General features: G+C 43.9%; 1 protein-coding gene across 1 annotated transcript in view; it reads left to right on the top strand.

The window, feature by feature from the left end:
- The window catches only part of arid1ab (AT rich interactive domain 1Ab (SWI-like)), a 52,940-nt gene that overhangs the window by 15,421 nt on the left and 15,156 nt on the right, over positions 1 to 22,363 (top strand). Inside the window, exons 2-4 of the mRNA XM_053446040.1 lie at positions 5,280 to 5,501; positions 7,959 to 8,705; positions 10,291 to 10,407. Coding sequence (XP_053302015.1) covers positions 5,280 to 5,501; positions 7,959 to 8,705; positions 10,291 to 10,407 — 1,086 coding nt within the window. The remainder of the gene's footprint in view (positions 1 to 5,279; positions 5,502 to 7,958; positions 8,706 to 10,290; positions 10,408 to 22,363) is intronic.

The following is a 22,363-nucleotide window of genomic DNA, read 5'->3' on the forward strand; positions in this document are numbered from 1 at the left end:
TGCAAATGCTTTTGTTTGTGTAAAATGTATTAATTGGATTTTTTTCTTCCGTTTTGTCATTTGTTTTGTTAATGAAAATCCACTTGATGTAGGTTTCGCGGAACAGTGGATACTGAGGCCTTAACTGACTAATGCAGATTCATGAGAAAATGTTAAAACATATTGTACATAGCAATCTAATTCAATGACTTCAATAATACAATTACAGTTTTATGTTATTAACCACCATAAGCTACTGGTGATATCAGACAAAGAAAGGCTGTAACATTGAAGCCCCTGAGTGATTGTAAGAAAGACTACATTAAAGCTACTTGACAGATTACCACAGAATTTGGTGGATGGATGCGATATGGGTGAGGGAAGAACCCGTCTGGGGCAGATTCGATTCACGGGGTGGAGCCAGAAATCATTGTTTCACTTTCTTAAACATTATGAGATAGATTTTCAACAATTTCTCAGGGAATAATTCCTGGACCTTGATGAAAAAACATTTAGGGGACTGCTGTCTATGAGTGTGGAATTTGGTGCAGCTTGATTGAATTTAAGGTGCCTTGGTGGCGATTTGTGTTTTGAGTACCATTCTAGTTGTCAACTTGTTTTGTTATTGCGTGATAAACCGATCACTCGCTCTGAGAATTACTGTGATTTGTCATTTCAAGGCAGCTCAAGCACCAGCAACTGAAAAACATAAAATCAGACAAAGTCCTTCATGCCATTTATTTGACAGACTGGACTTTCTCCAAAATGAGTCATGAACATTAAAGATTGCCTGTTTTCATCTACTTTTAATAAGTAAAAAAGGTTAATTACGAAAAGCACCATGTCGGGTCTCATTTATAGGCATTATACACCGTATTCCATGAACTGTGAGATCATATATATTAGATTCATATTGATGCTTATGGAATTATGTATTATTTGTAGTATAGCATGTGTAAAATGAGTAGCTATAAGAATGTAATTTGGGTTAGGGATAGCAGCTGCCAGGTCATCTTATCAGACCTAGATCGAAGTCATTTGTGTTTGGAAGTGCAAGGACTCCGACAAATTCTCGACTCAGTTTCAGAAAGTGAATGCTGTATCGTCTCCCCTCATTGTCTGTCTTGTCCTTACCACCTTCAGCCACTGCCAGTTTCCTGTGATACATGACTTTCTCGCCTAAACCTTGAGGACTGAACAACCATACAGATTCTGACTTCCAAGCCGATGAATTAATAAGGTCATGTGGGAAGATAACAAGAGTCTTTATATTAAAGGGGACATATTATGCCCATTTTACCACAGGTCGATATGGTTCCTTGGGGTCTTAATGAAATGTCTGTAGAATATTTTGGTCAAAATACCACAAGGATCATTTAAAACAGCACCCTTTTTACCCTGTCTAAAACAGCCCTTCTCAGATTGACCTGTTTTTAGTGCCCCGCCCGTTTTGGGGACGGTAGACATGCCAGATACCCAAATTAACGTGTAGAAGCACTACAAAAGTGGAATTTTCATAATATGTCCCCTTTAAGTGTCTAACATTCGCGTGCATATTTAAAAAATTTAAAAAACATTGTCCCCCTTATAAATAGCAGAGCAAAAACGGTATGGAATTAGCACCATTCCTTCTATTGACATGGTTTTCTCAGCCTTGTACTTCTAAATTTCATACACTCTGACTTATAATCATGTTAGCTATGATTAAACTCAAATACAAATGTTAAAGGTCTTAACTCAAAATCAGCAGGGCTCCAGGTGCCCTTCCAAAAAGTCACTCAATCTATAACAAAGAGGCACAAGAACATAGCCCTCTATGGCGGCCCCACACCTGTGAGAGGGTATAGAGGTTATTTACTATGGTTGCAGTACACACACTAAAACACAAAGAACTCGGCCAAAGCTCTCTGGGAGGACTTGTAATGGCGTGTCAGAACTTAACAACTTAAGCAATATGAGGAAAATGCTGGTAAACAGATCAATGGAGGCCCGAGTGAGCAGCAGGCAGGCCACAGCCATCTCCCAGTCTTCAGAGTGGAAACACGGCAACCTGAGCTCGTTTACAAGTATGGATCCCCTGGATTCATGATTTAGTTTGCACCACATCCTTTAAAAACCATTGAAATGACATGTTAGGCCTGTTTTTACTTAATAGTGAGCATGGTTTAAGCTGGTCTCCAACCCATTTGTTACGCATTTATTATTGTGAACTCACGCAACAGGTCAGCACAGCATGTAAGAAGCAGGTGTGACCAGGCCTTTAAGGATACATCTGGTATACTACAATTACTATGTTGTGGTCTTGATTGAATAGTGAACAATTAAGTCTATGGAATATAAAAAATACCCACCTAAGATAACGTTACCATGAGTTTTATTTTCTCTCAGCAAATCACAAAACCCCAAAATGTTCAATTATCAATTATGTAAACGGAGAAATTTTTCTGAGAGGGTGAAAACAAGTTATTCTTGATTAAAAATTAAGACTTAAGTGTTGATTAACTAGAATATTCCTTTAAGGATCTGATTACCCACCTGAAAAAATTGTATTTCTTAATCAGCCAAAATTTTCTAAATATTTGTATATAAGAGTGATCGGTAGTTCAAATAAATTACTGATTGCTGTAAGGTACATATTGGACTCCCACTTGTCGACACAGTTCACATGTGTCTTTGCTATCTCATCACCTGGTCCAATGACCATCTTTTGAGTGGTTGTTAAACGAGACATGACAGTGAAGTGAGTGGCTGTTTTGGTAACGTCAGCACAGATCCTCTGTACACATGGCTCTGAGAGCTGGTAACCCTGATTGTCGTTGAGCTGTACTTTTCCAGCTCTCTCTTTCCCCCGCTGAGCCGAGCCCTGAGCGGTTGGGCTACTTAATGGAAAAGCGGGTACATGCGCAAGTCAGCCAGTGCAGAAATATTCTCACCACCAGCAAAATATCGACTGAAACTGGTGAGGAAAAAGGTTCGGTTGTTTAATGGCTGGGCCATTGCAGAGAGATTTTGTCTGAATGAGAAATAGAGTTTACCTTTTTAGTGTTGTTAGCATTCAAGGCATTTTCATGAGGATTGGGGGACATTAGTGGGTGATTCAGGCCTCGGTGGCACACTTTATGGATGACAAAGGAAGCTCAGTCTAACTGCTTAAGCAGCTCATTAGGAAAGAACTATAGCATATTTCTATCCAGTGAAAGAAGTGGCTCGGGCCTTGGTTGTGGGAATGTGGAGGGTGTGTTTTGTTGTTTGCCATAATTGGACAAATACACCTGTCTCAAATGGATTGAAAATAGGCAATAAGGTGGTGTCTGCTCAAGTAATTCACACCAGTCGTATTTAGGCTAAGCAGTGAGGTTTGTGGACTCTCATTGTGTCATGATGTCAAGTTTGGGGGGGGGGCAGGCAGTGCCGTTCTTCGTAGACTGGGGTTAAAAGTGCATTTGAGGTCACAGGAGAGTGTCTACAGTGGCCTGCTACCTTTCCCCCCATGGTGCGGTTGGTAATGACCCTTGGGAGTGTAGTAAACCCCCCCTTCTCCTCCTTCCTTCCCCTTACCTCCACACACACACACACACACACACACACACACACACACACACACTACACATACATACACACACACACACACACACACACACACACAACACATACACACACAACACACAAATACTCTCCTTAACCTGGAGGACCTCTGGAGTGTGTGCCCTGGGCAGGCTACAGGGAAAACCTGGAGTGGAATATGTTATCTTGCATAATGTTGGTTGACCGCCCTGACAACCTGTTGATCCAACCCCCCCCCAACCTCCAACACCTACAGTCTTCCCCCAACACACACACACACCAGCCTACTGCTGGGCCGCCCCCCACCCGACCTCCTCTTTCTCACTGCACCACTGTCATTCATAGAGTGCCAAAGCCTGCTGCTTTATTAAAGCCCAGGAAGAGCAGGGCCTGGCCCAGGTTCAAACAGCAGTGCAGCTGGGACCTGTTACATTTTCGGCAGACTGCCCTCTCCGTCTCGCTGGCTATAAATAGCACTGGTGGTTGTCTCCCTTAACCAAGGAAAAGAGGTTTTTTGGGGGGGAGGAAAAACACACACACACAGATTAATAAGCGTGGGAAGCAATGAAAGCTTTGTGTCTGCTGCCTGAGGTCAGCAGGCCAGGAGGTGTTGCTACTTCAAAGCCCCCATTGAGGCTCATACTTGCAGACGCCGCCACGGTGGGTTTGATGCGAGCACACAGGGGCTGCAAACTGTGTGATGAGTTGATGCCATTGGATCGTGCCAACCAGTGTGATCCCCATGTTTCTTCGAGCCCCTGTGGGAATTTTTTTTTTTTTTTTTTTTTTACTCTGGAAATGACATTGCATCCAATTTTCTTCAATTGTACAAATTTTTTTATTTCCCTGGAGGACTGTTGTTTTGTTCTCGGGTTTTTCAATCAACCTCATCTCCTGTGCACACAGACACACCATCATAACGCACTTTATAGCCTTGGCTCGTAGCTGTTGACTGGTGAGGCTACCTCCTTATGAACCCACCTTCTCTTCCTCCTCCTCCTTTGCTCTCTGTTTTCAACATTGCTTCTCCAGCCAGAGAAAGATGTTTGGCCCAGTAAGATTGCCTGCACAGGCCTTGTGGATCTCCCTGAGTCCAAGCAGGCCAAGGTCAGCCCCCACAACCACCACCACCACCCCGCCCTCCATCCTGACATGGCTCCAGCTGAGGGGTGGGCTCAGCTCCAGTCACCGCAGACACTTCCACTTCCTTAAGCTTGTTTTCGTAGAAACCTTCCCCGACGTCTCCCCTGTAACAGTATCCACCCACTGGCACAATGATCTCTTGGGCAGGGAAACGCTCCTGGCGGATATAGTGGGCCTATTCATTCATTCATAGCCAATTTTTTCCCTTTTCTAGTAGGAAAGTAAATCCACTACTGTTTTTTTCCCTCCCCCTCCTTCTTTTTGTTCTATATTTGCTCGATTATACTGTGACTGGTTTATGAGATGACGCTTGCACGACACTCTGAAATGGAAGACTCTTCACTTGGAGTTTTTGCTGAGTAATTTTCAAGAAAACCTCCAAACAACTCGTGCTATATTTGACCTGGACTTTGTCATCTTTTTGGGGAGTTTTTACCATCAGTGGCATCATTACAGAGTCTGTGGATGTGTCTTACCAAAGAGTCTTATAGGAGTGAATGACAGATAATTATCTTGGTTTTGGCGCCAGAATTGCCGGTCTAGCCATCCACTGTTTTAACTCATCGATTCGATGTGCTCTCTGTGTTGTTCAGCCTCCTAGCCCAATGGACCAGGTAGGGAAGATGCGTGGCCAGCCATATGGAGGACCCAACCCCTACTCCCAGCAGCAGCAAGGGCCTCCCACAGGGCCTGGACCCCAACAGGGAGGCTCATACCCAGGCCAGGCCTATGGACCTCCTGGGCCTCAGAGATATCCAATGGGGATGCAGAGCCGCACACCCGGCACTATGGCTGGCATGCAGTACGGACAGCAGGTTGGTGATAATTGAGATCACTATCTTAATTTCCATCTTGTACGACCCCGTTTAATGTGATTTGAGATGCTTCTTTGCATGTCTTTAACTGCAATTCCAGCCCACTGATTTATACTCTAATATCATTCTCTGGATTGTTGAGAGAAACTGCAGGTTCTTCACCACATTGTTGAGGTGATCAGAAATTCTTGTTGATTTATCATTTGCAAAATCCCACTTGAGTTTAGAACAGACTGTAATTAAAACGGCAAATAGCTTTTGTTAATCTCCGTATCTTAAGTACAAACCATATTCAGATGATATATTTATTAGGAAAGATGTGTGTTGTCTATTTTGGCTGACCTCAATGTGCAGCAGGTTAATGTCTGGGACCGGAGCCAGGTTGGTCAGAGGTAAAAGATTGCATCAAGTTCAACAAGTCGAAGGCAAATTTAATTGAGCAATCATAAACACGAGTGTTGCAATGAACAAATATAATGTCACTAAGCTGTGTAATGAGGAGGAAAACTCGGATATTAAATGGCTGCGTTGGTTAAGACTGCAGCATATTAAAGAGCAGGGAAGTGGATTTGTCCAGTCCACTTTTGACAACTGTAACACTGTAACGATGTGACAGTATGGCACTCCGTGTTCCCTGAATGAAAGAGCCAAACCTGGCCTGCTTCTGAATGAACTGAGGAAATGATAGGCAGGGGCTGTAATCACCAAAACCCTATGCTACATCTCTGTTGGTAGTAAGACAAATTAATATATCAAACAGTACATTATTCAAAGTGAAAGACTTCCTGCCTGATTAACTTTTGTGGTATGTGTGGTGCACAGCTTCGTTTAAAGTCAAGACCACAAGTTAACATGTTTACACTCCTGTAAGTTGAGGCACTAGAGTGTTTATTTGGTGAGGAACTGAGTGTTACAGGGATGTTGAAAATGGTAGCTTACAGTCACTTCAGGTACTTTAGGGAACAAGCTCATTGGAAGTTTGAGAAGGTTTGCAGGTGTTTAAACTGAGATTCTGTTAATAGGCAATTACTAATGATCATAATCGTTTAGGATCTTATCACTCCAGTCTGAAAAGGAAGTTTAGCTTCAAGAAAAAAAGCAAAACTGGCTCTGTCAAATTGTTTTCTGGAAATTGTCTGACTGTGTTTCAGACAGGATCATAGACCACCAGCAGAGTTGAAGATGAAGATCCCACACACCCAAAATCTAGCAACTGATTCCACCTGAAACCGCAAATTGAGTGAAAATAGAAGCTCTTACAGGTTGAGCCTCATGTAGAGCGGTTCATACATTTTTCACTCTCTGGTTTATTTTCATGCTTCCAAGCAAAAGTTGGGGAAATCTTCTGTGTCTGCCGGCACAGTGGGCAACATTTTCTGACAGCGTTGTCCAATTGAAAATTGCAAACATCCAGTTTGCCACAGTTACCCACTCATAGCTAGGAATAAGCCCCTTCTTGAACTCTCTTAGCCAGGCAGTCCGTCTTAACAGAGAAATGCATGCAGGGAATCCCGTAGAGTGAAGCCTTTTCTTCCACATCCGCTGTCTGTGGTCTTGTGCCCATTGTGTGATGTGATTATCTCATACTGGCCTGCCTGGTGTCTGACCGTGAACTCGATAAGTACCCTGCAGAGAAGAAAACGGCTTCCCTCCCTTTGTCGGACCGATACAATACGGCCACTTCATGTTGTTTTAAATGTGTGGCAATTCTTCACTAGTATTTTCTTTGAATTCTTGAGTAGCTGAGAACCCTCCCTAAATAACGTGGCTTTTTTCTCTCTCCTTCCTCTTCTTCCTCTTTTATTACTATGTTTCCTCACAAGGTCAGCGCTTTCTCTTTCCATGCTTCTTGAGGGTAATGAAACGAAAACGCTGTATTGAAAAGCTTTCGGCGCGCAGGATCGGATAGAATATGAAAAGCCCCATATTGAAGTTCAAGGAGATGAAGTCAAAACTCAATTTCTATTTTCATGGCTGTAATTTAAAGCAATACACAGCTGAATACCAACACTTAGATGGCCTTTCTTATGCGGCTTGACTGATCAGTTTATATCAAGGAACATACTCCTCTCTCTTACAGACAGAGAGAACAGTTGTCATCTCCTTTTATTCTGAGTAAGATGAAGAGATGCTCTGATTACTCTGCTGAGAATGAAGGGTAAAAAAATCTAAGAGGTGACTTTGGATATTGGGTTATTTTTATATATTTTTACGTCTCTAGAAAGGATGCTGTCAGTGCACAGACTATTTTCAGGTAGTGATTGATATTCCACTGAGGGGCTGAGGATTGTAAACCTGTAGTAAAATCTGTGATCTACTTAAGGAAGCTATTTATGTTCCCAGGCAATTCAGCTATGTTGGGTTATTATAGTTATACTCCAGCCTTGAGCGGTCTTCCCTTTTTCCCAAGGAGAACTGTTATCGATCCTTCCTGATCTTGTTGTTGTTCATTTTTAGATGTCAACCTATGGACAGCAGGGCCCCGCAGGCTATGGCCAACAGAGCCAGGGATACTATGGTCAGCACGGCCCCCCGACTCAACCTGGCCAGCAACAGCCTACTTATCCTGTTCAACCACAGGGAAGCTCGGGACCTACCTACCCTCAGCAGGGCCACCCTTCACAGTCTCCTGGCCAACATGGGCAGACAGGACCCCCTTACCAACAATCGCAAGGTCCCCACGGCCCTTCCCCAGGACAGCCTCCCTATAGCCAGACCTCACAGTCTCAGCCGGGACAGCCACCTTACGTCCCTCCCCAGCAGCAGCAGCAGCAGCAGCAGCAGCAGCAGCAGCAGCAGCAGTCGCCTCAACAGCAGCAAGGTCCTGGTCCCCAAAGTCAGCAGGGCACTCAGGGCCAGCCTGGCTACCCACAACCCCCAGGAGCAGGGCAGCCATCCCCGCAGCAAACCCCACAACAGCAACAGCAGCAACAACAAGGGCCCTCACAACAACAACAACAACAACAACAACCACAGCCAGGAGGTCAGCCTCCTCAAGCCCAACAACCTTCAGGTCATCAACAGGGTCAAGTATCACCTTACTCTCAGACACCGCCGCAGCAGCAACAGCAACAGCAACAACAACAACAGCAACAACAACAACAACAACAACAACAACAGCAGCAGCAGCAGCAACAGCAGCAGCAACAGCAGCAGCAGCAGCAGCAACAGTCATCATATCAGAGGTTTCCACCTCCTCCACAGGTAACTACACCACACAGCTCTTTGAGCTCACTTTGGCTATAATGTGCTGTGTCAGCCACATCTGTGTTTCCATAACTGCTTGCAGCAGGAGATCGCTGAGCTGACCCATGCTCTTTACATTTTCTGAACTGTATCAGGGCCTTAGTGAAGCCCTGGCCTGCCTTACATATTAATGCAAACCAAAAACTGTCTTCTTGTCTTACTTGATTTTAGGGTGAAAAACATGAATGAACAATATGCAGTTTTCTGTAACATAACACATCAAGAGACGTGTTGGATCTCTATAAGGATCTAAATGTGAAACAGCTATAGGAGGTCTAAGTCTAACTCTGAATTTGTTGCTTAACCCCTTAAAGATCTAAAGCGACCTCCATCAACGCACTCTGAAACTAAATGATTGTTTGAAGGCAACCTACTAAAACCTTTATTCATGACCCTATGAAGCAGAAGGAAACATTAAACCATTGAGCTTAAACCGTTTGCTTTTATTGTAAATCATTGCCTTTGCCCCACAAACTGGATACGGCAGTAAAAAACAAGCCCATGTGTCAACATTTTTAGTTTAATTTTTAGTGCTTGCATTTCAAAAAGGTTATAAAAGTTAGTGCAGGGCCAATAGTAGAAAATCAAAAAATCATTGGTTTAAACTCTTGAAAGGTTTTACTTTAATGTTTCTAACTGCCTCCGAGGGTAAGAGATGGAGGTTTTAGTGACCCTGTGACTTTGTGACAGCAGGCATCAGACAGGTCAATCTTTACCGCTGGCTTGCGGTGATACTGGCACGCTCGTTCTGAAATCCTCCTTCCCCCTCCTCCTCCTCTAACATGTGTCTCACCCTGAGCCTTGGCCAGCGGCTCCGAAGGCATGTGGAAGGCATGTTGTCATTGTTGTTTTCATCTGAGTGACTGCTGTGCGCTGCTTCAGTGTTGTTCGCCTTGCATTGGCCATTACCCATTGTTTTAACTGCAATATTATAACTTGTTTGATATGGGCTTAGATTGCTGAAGAAACCTAGATGTATACTTTTTCCCTTCGTGCACTTTTCCTTTCCAAAGTGGATTTCATCAAATCCTGATGCATTTCATTAGGTTTGTCGCTAGAAACAATAACAACATATTGAAGGAATCTGGTTCTAGGAGAGAAGAACACAGATATATGGTCTTAAATATGTTGCATCCAGTATTAATGACTTCCTTAAAGTTTAATTAGTTAGTTAATTAAAGAGGCTCCAGTCAATCAATTGAATAGTAAATACAAAGAGTTTGAACACAGAACACAACATCCAGTGAAACGTTTCCGGTCAAATCAAATTTCTGTTAAAAAGAACATTAAGATGAAGCACCAGGTGATGCAATGAGATGTGAAGTAAAACACAACTTTTCCTGTGCCACCTCTGTCCTATGGTGACGCTACAATGCTATCATTTCGCTCGTCATTTATCCAGCTCAGCTGAGATCTGTGATTTGTATGCGTGTGTCAGCAGTTGTATCTTCCTGCACATATCATAGAGCCAATAAGTAGTAACAGGATACATGATGTGGAGACTGGAGATCACTGTATCATGTGTCTTTGTCTCTGTGATCAGGAACTCTCCCAGGATTCATTTAGCTCCCAGTCCAGTGCTCCTCCTTCCAACCAGCCCATGGCCTCCAGCAAGAGCAGTCAAGAGGACAGCATGCAGGGTCGGCCATCCAGTCTGCCGGTGAGCCCCATTGTCATCTTCATCTAAAAGTGACTCGTGCTTAGTGTAGCAGGGTTTCATCCACTGGACTTCACAGACACCCACCGCCTCTTTAATTTGTATTAATATAAGTTACAGTTTTTACTCCGATGAGAAAAGTCAGTCCAGTATTTGATGATCTTTCTCTCAGCTATGGCCAGAGAATGCAGTCGGTTAAAGCAACGGACATCTTGTCATTAGAGCTGAATAAGGGATTGAACATAGAATTTGTAGACCCATGTCAGAAGATCAATCTCATTGCTACCTTTTCTTGATGGATTTATTTTTCTTGCCTGGATTTTAGTACAGACAGACAAACTGCTTATGGTTTCATACTAAGCTGTCTGTGTTAAGGGATCCTTAGTAATTAGTGACTGTGATGACACTGAGTGACACTGATGCCAGTCCTAATTCAACTCCAATGAAGGACCAGTAAATTCGCCGATAACGTCTGTCTCCCAGACAAGTTGGATCTAGAACTCAGTTTATTTCTCGGAACTCTTGTCTTGTCACCAAGTGATTTTCTTTGTTCTATAATACAGGAAACACCATTGTACAGCAGTAACAGTTAACCCATAGTCGTAGAAACAGTCATAAACCAGCTTTGCATGAGGAAAATACAGAGAAATGTGAAGGAAATGTTTTTTTTGGGGCCACTGTGCACTTGGATTGTCGACCGACCACCTGGATTCAGCAGCAAAAATCTATTCAGAGCAATCTGATAGACATTTAATGCTTTCTCAGAGCTGTAACGACTGTGGGTATTACATGATTTACAAGTGAAGAATCAATGTTTAGTACTCTGGACTTCAGACACGCGTGGATTCCCAGCTTTGTTTACTATTGTCTGTTGATGTGTCTGCTAAATTACTGACATGAGTCATTAATTCAAAGCTGTACATACAATTTCAATTTGCTTCCAAACATTTTTCAATATAGCAATATCTGGATATGAATGACAGTAATTACTAAAACTTGGATTGAAGTATAGTAATATAACAGAAAGAGTTACTTAGTGCATCCCCTCAATCTCTCTAATAGAAAGGAAAAACCTTTCCTTTCTCCGCTGCCTCTGACTTCCACACACACACAATACACAACAACAAGCTGATGTCAGAAGTGTGTACGTGTTCAAGCAGCGCAGGTTTCTCTTGACCTTGTTAAAAAAATCGGAGATGTGTGTTGGGTGGGGGGGCATTTCTGCCAGGAAAAATATTGTTGAAAGTGAAGTAAATCTGGCGTCTGATAGCCCTCTGGCTAAGATAAAGGTGAGAGAACCCCTTTTCCCTCCCCTCCATCCTCCCTGCTAAAGAGGTGTCTCGCTGTAACACGTTGCAGTTTCCATGGCAGTGTTTATAGGTCAGACTGCAGAGCTAACCTCATTCTAGGCCTCAGGGAAGGAGAGTGAGAAATGAGATCATTAATGAGAGAGAATGAAAGTGAGAGAGTGGAGTCAGTGGCCAAGGGTGGGGAGGGGGGGGGGGGGGTGCAGTATTGAGGGAGTGCAATCAAATAACTTCAAATAGTGTGAGTGATTGGTTGGAGAGGGAGATTCTGCAAGGGAGGGAGGAAGGGATGAGAGGCAGCGCTGTCTTTGCCAGTAGGGGATGCCCTCAGGATGTGTTTCCCTCCTCTTTTATTTATTTCTCTTATTTATTTATACAACTCTCTGCGGGCTCAGCCATTGGGTGAGAAGGCCAGGCCAGCACTATTTTTATTTTTTTCCTTCTGACTTCTTGGGGATTCCCTATCTGTGCTGTGTGATTGGCTGAGCGAGTCATTAATCTGGCTAAGGTAGAGCTGAGCAGATCTCCTTTCTCCTCCTCCTCCTCCTCCCCCTGCACCTCTATGGAGAGCATTTGACACTGTGTGCAGATTAGACCACACTAACTAACAGTAATCACTGTGACAGCCGCAAACAAAACAGCTGACTCCTACAGGTGTGATGAGTTGATGTGCACCAGTGATACCTATCCTACCTGGAAGTGGAGCTGCTTTGATATCCAATTACGCACAAGCTCTGCCACAGATAAAGAAAAGTGCTGGAAACGGGAAACTCCTATTTGTCAAGTTCATAGAAATACATTCATTCGGCCTAACTCTGTTCTGTATGTTCATGAACTCTGAATTATCAAAACCATTTACTTGGTTTCCAGAGTTTAAAAATCTTGAATAAAAAAATGACACAACCTATCTGGCTGCGTAATCAACCCAAAATTCACAAAGATTTTCCAGACGTTAGATGCGTAGCATCACTAATAAGATGCCTTTCCATTTAATATACAAAGGGATTAAATGTTCTATGACAGATCTCAATCAATTTGATTTGATACCAGTTATGAGCTCAGTGTAGATCCAAATAACTATTACCAAGGGGAAGTGTGTGTAACGGAACAACCTGGGGATTCTGGTTGGCTGACATGGATTTGCTTTTACTGAGTGAAAACGCCAACGTTTTACAGATCAATAAAACTGTCAAAAATAAATGGAGATGGTCTTTGATCAGAGAAACGAGAGAACGGCAAACCTTTCAGTTTGTGGTGCAGAAAGATAAGACAGCTATGTGTTTATGCATGTTTCACCACAGGAGAGTGAGAATGGAAGTAATGGCAAAAAAGTGGCTGTTTCAGAGAAGAGCAGCAATATATGTGTGAACAGTTTCAGCAAAATTCTGAAATCACATGTAACAACCTAAATTCGCAAGTCATGTCAGTGTCTCTTTCAGTCAATATGGAATATTAAATTTGTTAAAGTGATAGGTCACCGAAAGGGGAAAATTCCCTCATTATCTAATCACCACTATCCCGATTGAGGATTGGGTGAAGTGCTCGAGTCCACAAAACAATATTGGGTTTTCAGTTGGAATAAAGCGTTGCAGTGACTCCTTCTTCAGACGTAGCAAAACAACAGAAAAAACATAAAATACCGCCATACTCCTAGTTTGGTGTCATCCAAGTGTCTGCAAGCCCCGGCATTCATATTCGACATGAAACAACGTCATTTACACCGGGTTTTTGGCCTAGGGGTCACTTTGGCTGAAACACTGTTTCCACTGAAACTCCTAAAGTGTTTTGGGGACTAAAACACTTAATCCACCACTCTATTGTCATAGTGGTGAGTAGATAATGAGATAATTTTCATTTTTCGGTGAACTATCCCTCTAAGCGGGAAGTATGTCTGTTCCATAATTGATAATTTATCAATATTGCCTTAAAAATGGGGCTAATATGGAAATACCCTTTCAACAAAAGGAAACACTAATATATACAGGAGGTTTAGTTTGTTTTGTCAAAGTGGGAGAATCATTTTGTTGTTAAAGTTGTCATGTAATTCATAGGTTAATATATAATAAATTGATTCCAAAATAATATCATATTGGTTATGAAATTTGAGAATTGACACCGGCGTTAAAGTTTCAAATGATGTGTCGGAGCTCCACAACAAGCAAACACTTCTCTTACCTCTCCGGTGTCATATATTCTAGGTGATCAGTGTTCATACATGTTTGTGCACATCTACTTAAGAGGGAAGTGTTGGGTAGTTTCTTAAATGAAATTGTATTATGTTGACCAAATAAGGATGATTTTCAAATACAGAGACAAAAAAGTTCGTAGCATATTTACAGTTTTGATTAGATAGACAATAGTAGTAGATTTTGTAACGACCTGCAGTGATTTGTACACATGTATATATTTTAACATGTTTTAATCTGCCTAAAAACATATATGAAAAACAGAACCACCAGCAGCTGAGCGGGAAAGCTACATTTAGCTACTTGAGTTGCAGAGCCAGCAAGACATCACCTCATCCAGAGTACATATGGATCTGTTTGAGCCAGGTGCTAAAAACACCAGCGTCTGTTAGGCTGCCGTAGAGGTGGGAGTAAAGGGAGTGCAGGAGGCTCAGCGCCTGCTGGAATGCACCGGTAGGAAGGCAACAGTCTGTTTGAGAAAAGGGTTGTGGATAAGTGTAGGAGGAGGGAGGGAGGGTGGAACAAACACACAGGCAGCGATGGTGGAACTAGCTGAGCAGGTCGAGCTGGTTCCTGGTTTGTTTTTACCCTGGCTCCACGACAGGCTTGCACAGTTAAACGGTTGAGCATTGAGTCAGTTCCCTGGAACCATGGTTCTCTTCTTAAAAAAATCGCGATATGCTTTTGAAGTCCAGGGACTTAGCTGATGCTAATCTACAAATAATCATAGTGAATGCTGCCTATTAGTAGAACAACTGGAAAGCACTGGTCTCGAAATATCCCTGTGACCTAATGACATTCAAGGAATTTCCAGGAAAGGAATGAAGAGCAAAGAGGAGGCAGAGCAAGGACTTTTTTGTACTGCTCTCTGTCTTAAATGCATCACATAATTGACTTAGTCTATAATGAATAGCCACTTTAAAAGGTCCACTCCACCATGTTCATACAGTTGAACTTCAGACAACTTGTTATGAGGAGAGCAGCAGAGCTTGTAAATGTAAACTATTATGCAACATCCATTGGCGGAGCTTTAGCAATGTAGCAGTGAAACTTGTAAATGGACCTAGACAGGCAAACCAAATAGAAAGTAAACTGCATAAAGCTGCTGTTGTTGTTGTTTCCGGCGCATGCACATTAGACAAAGCAACAGTGGGCATATGCTAAGTAAGCTGTGACGTCATTTAGTGTGTCACATGCACTCTGTTTGTAAAAATGTCTGTTTTATGAAGTGTTGAAGAGAGGCCCGAACGCTGAGGCAATTTTTTATTTGACCCAATAAGTCTTTAAGTCTCCTGTCTGGTATTTTTATTTTGGGGAACTAATTATGAAAGCATTTTGGCGTGAAAGTGAGCCTCGGCCCGTGGCCCTCCTACGTCATCATGCCTCCAGAAGAAGTAGAGCAGCAGAGTCTTTGCTGTCACTGTCAGGCTTTCATGCTCCCTGGATGTGACACTTCCTCTTCATGTCAACCCATGGGAATAACCACAAGACCACCTCCACCCTCCTAACCTTCCTCCCACCTCTCTTCTTTTTCTTTTTTTTCTTTCTCTTTTTAAATCTCCTTGTCCTCTCCCAACTCTTTTGTACACCCATTCTCCACTGTGGGCCTAATCCCAGTCGGGGCCGCCCCACTGGTTGTGGTGCTCCCCTCTCTGATGTGTCTGAATGGCGTCCACACTTGAGAGGAAGGTCACATGTTGGTCACACACTCTCGCTTGAGTTAGTTTTTTTCTGTCGCCTATCCCCCCTGTTTCTCTCGCCTTCCTGAACAAGAGGCTTCATCTGGAGCGGCTTTATCTAAAAGGAAGCGCCAAGGATTTATGCTGTCTGCTTAATTTGTGTCACTGATTTATATTTCCCTATTAACTACGGCGTAATGGAGTAGATGTACTTTATTTAGCCCCACTTAAATTTCACTGCCTTTCACAGCAAGTATAATATGTAATAGATAGGAGGCCATACAGTAAAGCACATGCAGTGTTGCCTTCCTATGAGTTGACTTCTGTTATCTAGATTTATTATTAGTTTTGATTTGAACCTCATCAACTGGGTTGCCTACTTTGGTGCTCTTCTTCCCGCCTTGTAATTCATCACTACATCACTGACTGTCACCACCCCACCCTGGCAAGAATCCCACTCTAACCCGGTGCATTTGCCGCCTGAAAGACCACCCACTTTGAAACACCCCCCCTCCCCGCCTTAATGACCATTAATGTTATGTGCCAAGCCTCCCGGCCTGGAACTGAGAGATCTTCCAGTCTTGATCAACTCTGCGCGGCCCCCTTCTGCAGTCCCCGCTCCCTGCTCAGCCCAGCCCAGCTCTGCTCTCCTGCGGCAGCTAAGCTTGTTTTTGCGACATAGCTCTGGAGCAATCAGCCTGACAAGGCCGGCCCCCTTTATCCCCCCGCTCCCTCTCCCTCCCAACCCAACCCCCTCTCTGCCTTTTTTCAATATTAGGCTCAGTTATTTTTGCAGTATTTTTCTCTTTCCCTCTTTTTATATATACTGTATATAAATATATATTTAAAACTCTCTCTGCCTCTCCCATGTTCCTCTTTCTATCTAAATTCTCATTTTCTCTTTCCCTTGCCTGCGCCCTCCTCCTCCCCTCCTCCTCCTCTTCCCTTCCTCGTTCTCTCTCTTCTCTCTGTAAATCAGCTTTCATAACGCTGTGCAGCGCAGCCTTGTTTTGTGAAGCTCTGGCGCTTGACGGTATTCAGAGTCCGGGGCCAGTTTCCTGTTGCTATTCTGGGGCCCTTTGCTTCCTGTGTGGGCATGTCTTATTCAGATTCCAGGGTGCCTCTCGCTCACCCCCCTCCTCCTTGCAGCTTGTCTGTTTCTCTCCCCTGCTCCCTCTCTGTCTCACCCCTTCCTTTCCTCTATGTGATTTTTAATTAATGTACTTGAGAAAATTCAATCTGCTGACAAAGTGTGTTGTTTTGCATTTGGTTCAGCGAATTGTTTCCCAGCTAAACCCTGAGCCCTGTTTTGCTCTTGTGAACCTGTGCGCGCGCACACACACACACACACACACGTACAATCACACACGCACAAACACACACGCACACACACAAACGCACAGAGCGCACTCTCCTTCTCCCTTCGCTCACCGCTTGCTAACACACTCGCACACACACTCGCACAAACACACTCTCTCATGCCCCTCCCCTCTGCCTCCATTTCTGCTGGGCTGAGCTAGTTTTGCAGCACAAAGACTGTGGCTGACTGCAGCACTGTCTGTCCTCTGTTTTCTCCTGCTCTCGCTGGAACAAGCTGCCGAGCCTAGATGGATGAAACTGACCTCACAATGAAATTAATGCTCACTCCGTGAAATAACCTCCATATTATTTCCCCCCGTCTCTCCCCTCTCCAATCAATTCACTGGTGGTATCGGTTGCTTTAGTAGCGCCCTCTAGAAATGCTATGTGTCTTTGACAGTAGGAGGGGAGGGGCGTTGGTGCTCTGGAAAGCAGGCGGACTGGCTGTAGAGGTCTGGAGCCTCCCCACCCAACCAGCTCCCCCTCTCGCCTCTCCTCCTCCTTGCCTCAGTCCAAGGCCCCTCCAGCCCCCATGATCTGCCGTATCCCAGCACCCCTCACCTCAGGCTGGGCAGCTGCTTGCCTCACTTGGGCATCTGTGCGCTGCCCTGGGACTCCCTGCTACTATTGTGATCTCTACAAAAGGCCCCCAACGCACACACCATCTCCCCATTATTCACAGCAATCAGACTGCCCCCCTTCCCTCCTCCTCTTCACCACATCCCTGCATCTACTGTGTGTTAGCTACACACAGGCTGCTGCAGTGTTCTTGCACACCCCCTTTTTTGTAACCCCCTCAGTGAAGCTTAATTAGGCAAATGTGGAGCATTTTAAAATAAGAACTCCCCACTCATTGATGAAGATTCATGGTTGGCCTTTATTTTCTTTTTGACTATGAGCCTGAAGCACACAGGAATGTTAAAGCAGAACCATATTGATCAGCGTCAAATGAATTGTATATTTTATTCCCTCGACTCTTTTTCAACATTTCTGCTGGTTCACTGTTTCATTTTTTTAACTTTTTAGTCCATGCTGGTAACCATCCCACCTGGCTGCTTGTGATGAAGTAGCAGTGTGAAGGTAATCTCTGGGGAGCTGAAGCCAGCTCGTCTGTGGAGGTAGCAGACATTGTGTCTGTGGTGCTGATGGTTCAGGCAAGATAACTAATCCCAGCAGGGTGCTCCAAGGCTCGGAGCACCGAGTCACCCCACTGATGTCACCATCCACCGTAGTTGATAGTCAACATTTTGGAGAAATGAAATAACAGAACTATTGCATGTTAATTTGACATTCAAACACAATCATTAGCCATGTTCAATATTTCATATCTATACCATGGTGTGGCTACATGGCCACAGGTTGCATTGTGCATCTATCGGCTCTCCTAACTGTATAGAGAGTTTTGCATCAGACTGTGCTGTATGTGAAACCCTGTAATGGCTGCTGCTTTGCTGTATGAGACAGGGGCCTGCCTTGCTTCTCCTCCTTTCTCCAATTCTTCCCTCATAGTGGGATGGGAGTGCCCCCTTATGGTTGAGCTCAGCCCTGCAAACCTTGAGCTGGGACTAGAATCTGCTTCTCTGTTAGCCTGTGATGGACTTCCCAAAAGCCCTTTGTAGCTGGGCACAGCCCCTGGATGTAGGTGGGACTCTCGGGCAGGTGGCTGAGGTGAGGTGCCAGTGACACCCACCTGTCAATCGTCTTATTCAACATCTGGACATTTCCTGCCGTCTTATCATGGTAATGCAACATGGAGTCGATCTGTGTTTTCTTAGACCAGAGGGCCTGAATATTATTTAGTTTGAGCGCCCCCAGTATATCTGTCATCTGTCTGTGACAGATAGAAGCGCTAGGATCGTTGTGTTGAGATAATGAGCATCTGTGCTCAGTGAAGTCAAGTCAGCATGTTCACACACTGAGCTGGGAGAAACCCTCTTTAGAGCATATGCAGAGACAATTTCACTTGATCCTATGTTTAAAAGGAAGAGAGGACTTCTCCCATGACCCTTTTGCGGGTATCAAAAGCTAATTTTGCCCTGACTGAATGGTAGATGCCCGGTGCTGACAAGCCATCACTGACCAGGTCGTCAACTTATAAATATAAACATCGGGGACTTAGGAAAGACGGCAAAGAAGTTCAAGGCTTTGTCATCTTGTATTTGTCCACTCTCCATGTTTATGTGCGTGTCTCCCAGGCTTCCTCCTCGCCAAAGGCCCGGAGGCTGAGTGTGTAATTAAAGCGGTGGTGGCGGTGGAGCAGGAGTGAGGGGGGTGGGGGGTGGGCGCAGCTTTGGTACGTCTGCATTTCCTGTAACAATGACGGGCTTCTTCTTTTGTAGTAGCTGACTGCACTGTGACCCTGCCAGGCACGCAGGGAGGCCACAGAGCGAGAGACACAGCGAGAGAAAAAAGAGAGAGACAGACAGGGATGGCAGCAACAGGGGGGAGGGACTGTGTCGGCTCTAATGTGTCAACCACGTGGATCACAGTAACCATGGCAGCCCTTGAGATGCAGCCAGTTTTTCTCCCTCCCCTCCTCTATCTCCCTTTTCTTTCTCCGTTCCTCATCTATCACCTCACCACAGAGGATGTGTGAGCGTGCACGTCTGGAGTGAGTGAGCTTTTTTCTTTTTTATCCCTCCCCCTGTATATTGTGTTAAACATCTGGAGGCCTGAGAAGAAGGAATCCTGCCAACCAGGCAGCTGGTGAAACCCTGAGGTCTGAGAATGACAAGAGAAGACTGGGTCAGGGAGAGTGTGACTGAGGGATGAACTCTGCCCCCCCTCCTCTCCTGCCTTCCCCTCCCTCCTTGCCGCCTCCACCACTGGATCTAGTTACACTACTGGCCAGGGTCACACATTCCAGATATGTTTCATTATCTCAGGGCCGCTACGCTACCTCTACCCTCCCACTTTCTGTTTCTCAAAACCTACCAAAAAAAGAAAAAAAGAAATCGGCTGGCTTGGCAGACTAATGGCTTGATTGATTCAGTGAAGTAATCTGCAAATGGAATACATTAGGACGGGGGAGAGCAGAGCAGATGACTCAGAGACAGCACAGGCACACTCAGAAGAGTAGTGGAGAATATGGGAATTGTGGAAAGAGTAAAGACCCTCTGCCATTTTCCACATTCATGAACAATAATTGCATTTGAAGAAATTTGATTGAATTGTTTTAGTGTATCTATATTAAGTGAAATTTCATCATATAAACCTGTCTTTTTGCCTCTCTTCAAACCTCAAACACCATGAAGGCTGTTCTGCTGTTCTCAGCTCTATAGTTCCATGTCAGGCAGTGCTGGGAAAAACACAAAATGGCTGCCATATAGAGAAGCTTCCACAGCAAGAACTGCAGCTCTCTCCTCCTCTCCACAACACAGCTTTCTCCACCTCCTTCATGGAGCAGAAAAACAGCATTTTTCCTGTATTTTTCATACGCTCGTGTTATCAACAGTTATATTTGTCATAGATAATTTGGTTGTAACCCTCCAGCTCATCACACCCTCCCTCCACATACAAACACACACATACACACTCCAAGTTAGCCTCTCCATCGTCCCTCAACTCCTCGCCTAGCCTGATCCGTGTCTCCTTCATCATTTGCCTCCTAATAATGAACAGTTTGAGAAGCAGAGCCTCGGCAGCATCAGTATCACAGACCAACCCCCGCTCCCCATCCCCCCCCCCCCTCCTCTCCTCTCGCTGTCCAGCTTGTGCAGTCAGCAGAACAGGCTGGTGCTGTGCAGTATTGAGCTGGGAAAAATCAATGGCTGCAGAGTGGGAGTAGGTAGGAGCTAGTGTGTGTGTGCATTTGTCTCACTATATTTACGTGGTCCGAAAACCATAATTCCACAATATTTGGTGGAGATCAAAACGCGGCACCTTGCAAGGTCAAACATATGTTTGAGGGTTAAGACTTGGTTTTAGTGTTTAGAATAAAAGATGATTTATGTCAGGGTTGGGGTTAAGCATTCATTTGTGATGGTTAAGGTCAGGGTAAGGGGCTAGGTAATGCATTATGTCAATGACAGGCACCCCGCAAAGATAGATGTAGAAGGATGTGTGTGGGTGTCTGTGTACAATGTTTCGGCCCATCCAGGCAGAGGGATGGGAGCTGCCCGTTGTCAGATATCATCACAATGCTAAAGAGCTCGGCCTAATACACAACCTGAAGCAATTTCAACAAGATTTTTTCATCATCTTTTTGAAACAGTGTTTTTGTTGGGGAATGAACACATCTGTTGGTTAAAAATGTATTGGATTTAATTGACATACAGTACTTAACCCACAGAGGGTGTGCCAAGCTTTACTCTCATACTTTTGTTACTGCTGTGTGTCATTAACCCTGTCTTGAACCATTCTGTCCTTTGACTGTGCTATGGCTGCAGAACTGAATGGCAACACAAAGGAAATTGTCATTTTTTCAAAAACATGAAAACATTGAAATATCAACTGAATTAATAATTTTGTTACTGGAGAAGGTAGAATGGTTGTTGCACTGCTACGGGTAACAGAATGAGGTACAGCACAGGCTACAGGCTGAGGCCAAGTCCTCGTCTCCCCTGAGAAATGAAAAATGCCTCAAGTTCTGACTTTAATATGATGGATAGTGGATAAATATTTAAGTGATAGATGTAAACAGTGATTATTTACAGTCTGGTGATCATATAGAATTCATAGAAACATTACCAGAGTTCACATCGTTTTCCCAAGGCAGTTGTTTAGCCGAGGCAGTAAGACACCCAGATCCTGTCCCGTCCAGTCTGGTGATCAATTTAAATGATGGTCTTGAAAACACTAAACATCATGGCCTTTTTTCTGTGAAGCTCTGATTCACCAACATAACTGGTCTGTTGTTGGGATTTGAATATCATTTGAATATGTGCATTCACTTGCCATGTCTAGGTGTAGACAGTAGGATTTAGAACAGAAAGGGAGTCATCAAGGAATAAATAAAGAAGATTGATATTTTAGTGAGTTTCCATTGGACATGACCTTTACATGGACACTAATAATAATGAAAATAATGATACATTTCATTTATTTGGCACTTTTAACGATGCTCAAAGACACGTACATATTAACCAAATTATGGGTTAGGGTAATGTTAATGGCTTTTCTTGATAAACTTAACTGGAATCAGGCCATGCTTTGAATAAGCAATCAAATTAAGATGTTGACAATCTTTGTCTACTTATGTAGACATGTATTCGTCTTAATAGCAATATAACATCCTATTGCGGTTTTCACAGCCATTTGTGACATCAACATATGACAGTTACTATTCGCTGGATCACACATGCCCTGGGTTTGAGTGAATTAAAAAAAATGGCATTTAATTTTTTTTAAAGAAAACACTGAAAGGATTTAAAGGTAACATAATGAAAAAATTTGAGGTAGGGTTTTATGTTCTGGCTGGAACATCATA

The sequence above is a fragment of the Pleuronectes platessa genome, chromosome 18 (genome assembly GCF_947347685.1).
Source record: "Pleuronectes platessa chromosome 18, fPlePla1.1, whole genome shotgun sequence".
In the NCBI taxonomy this organism is placed as follows: Eukaryota; Metazoa; Chordata; class Actinopteri; order Pleuronectiformes; family Pleuronectidae; genus Pleuronectes; species Pleuronectes platessa.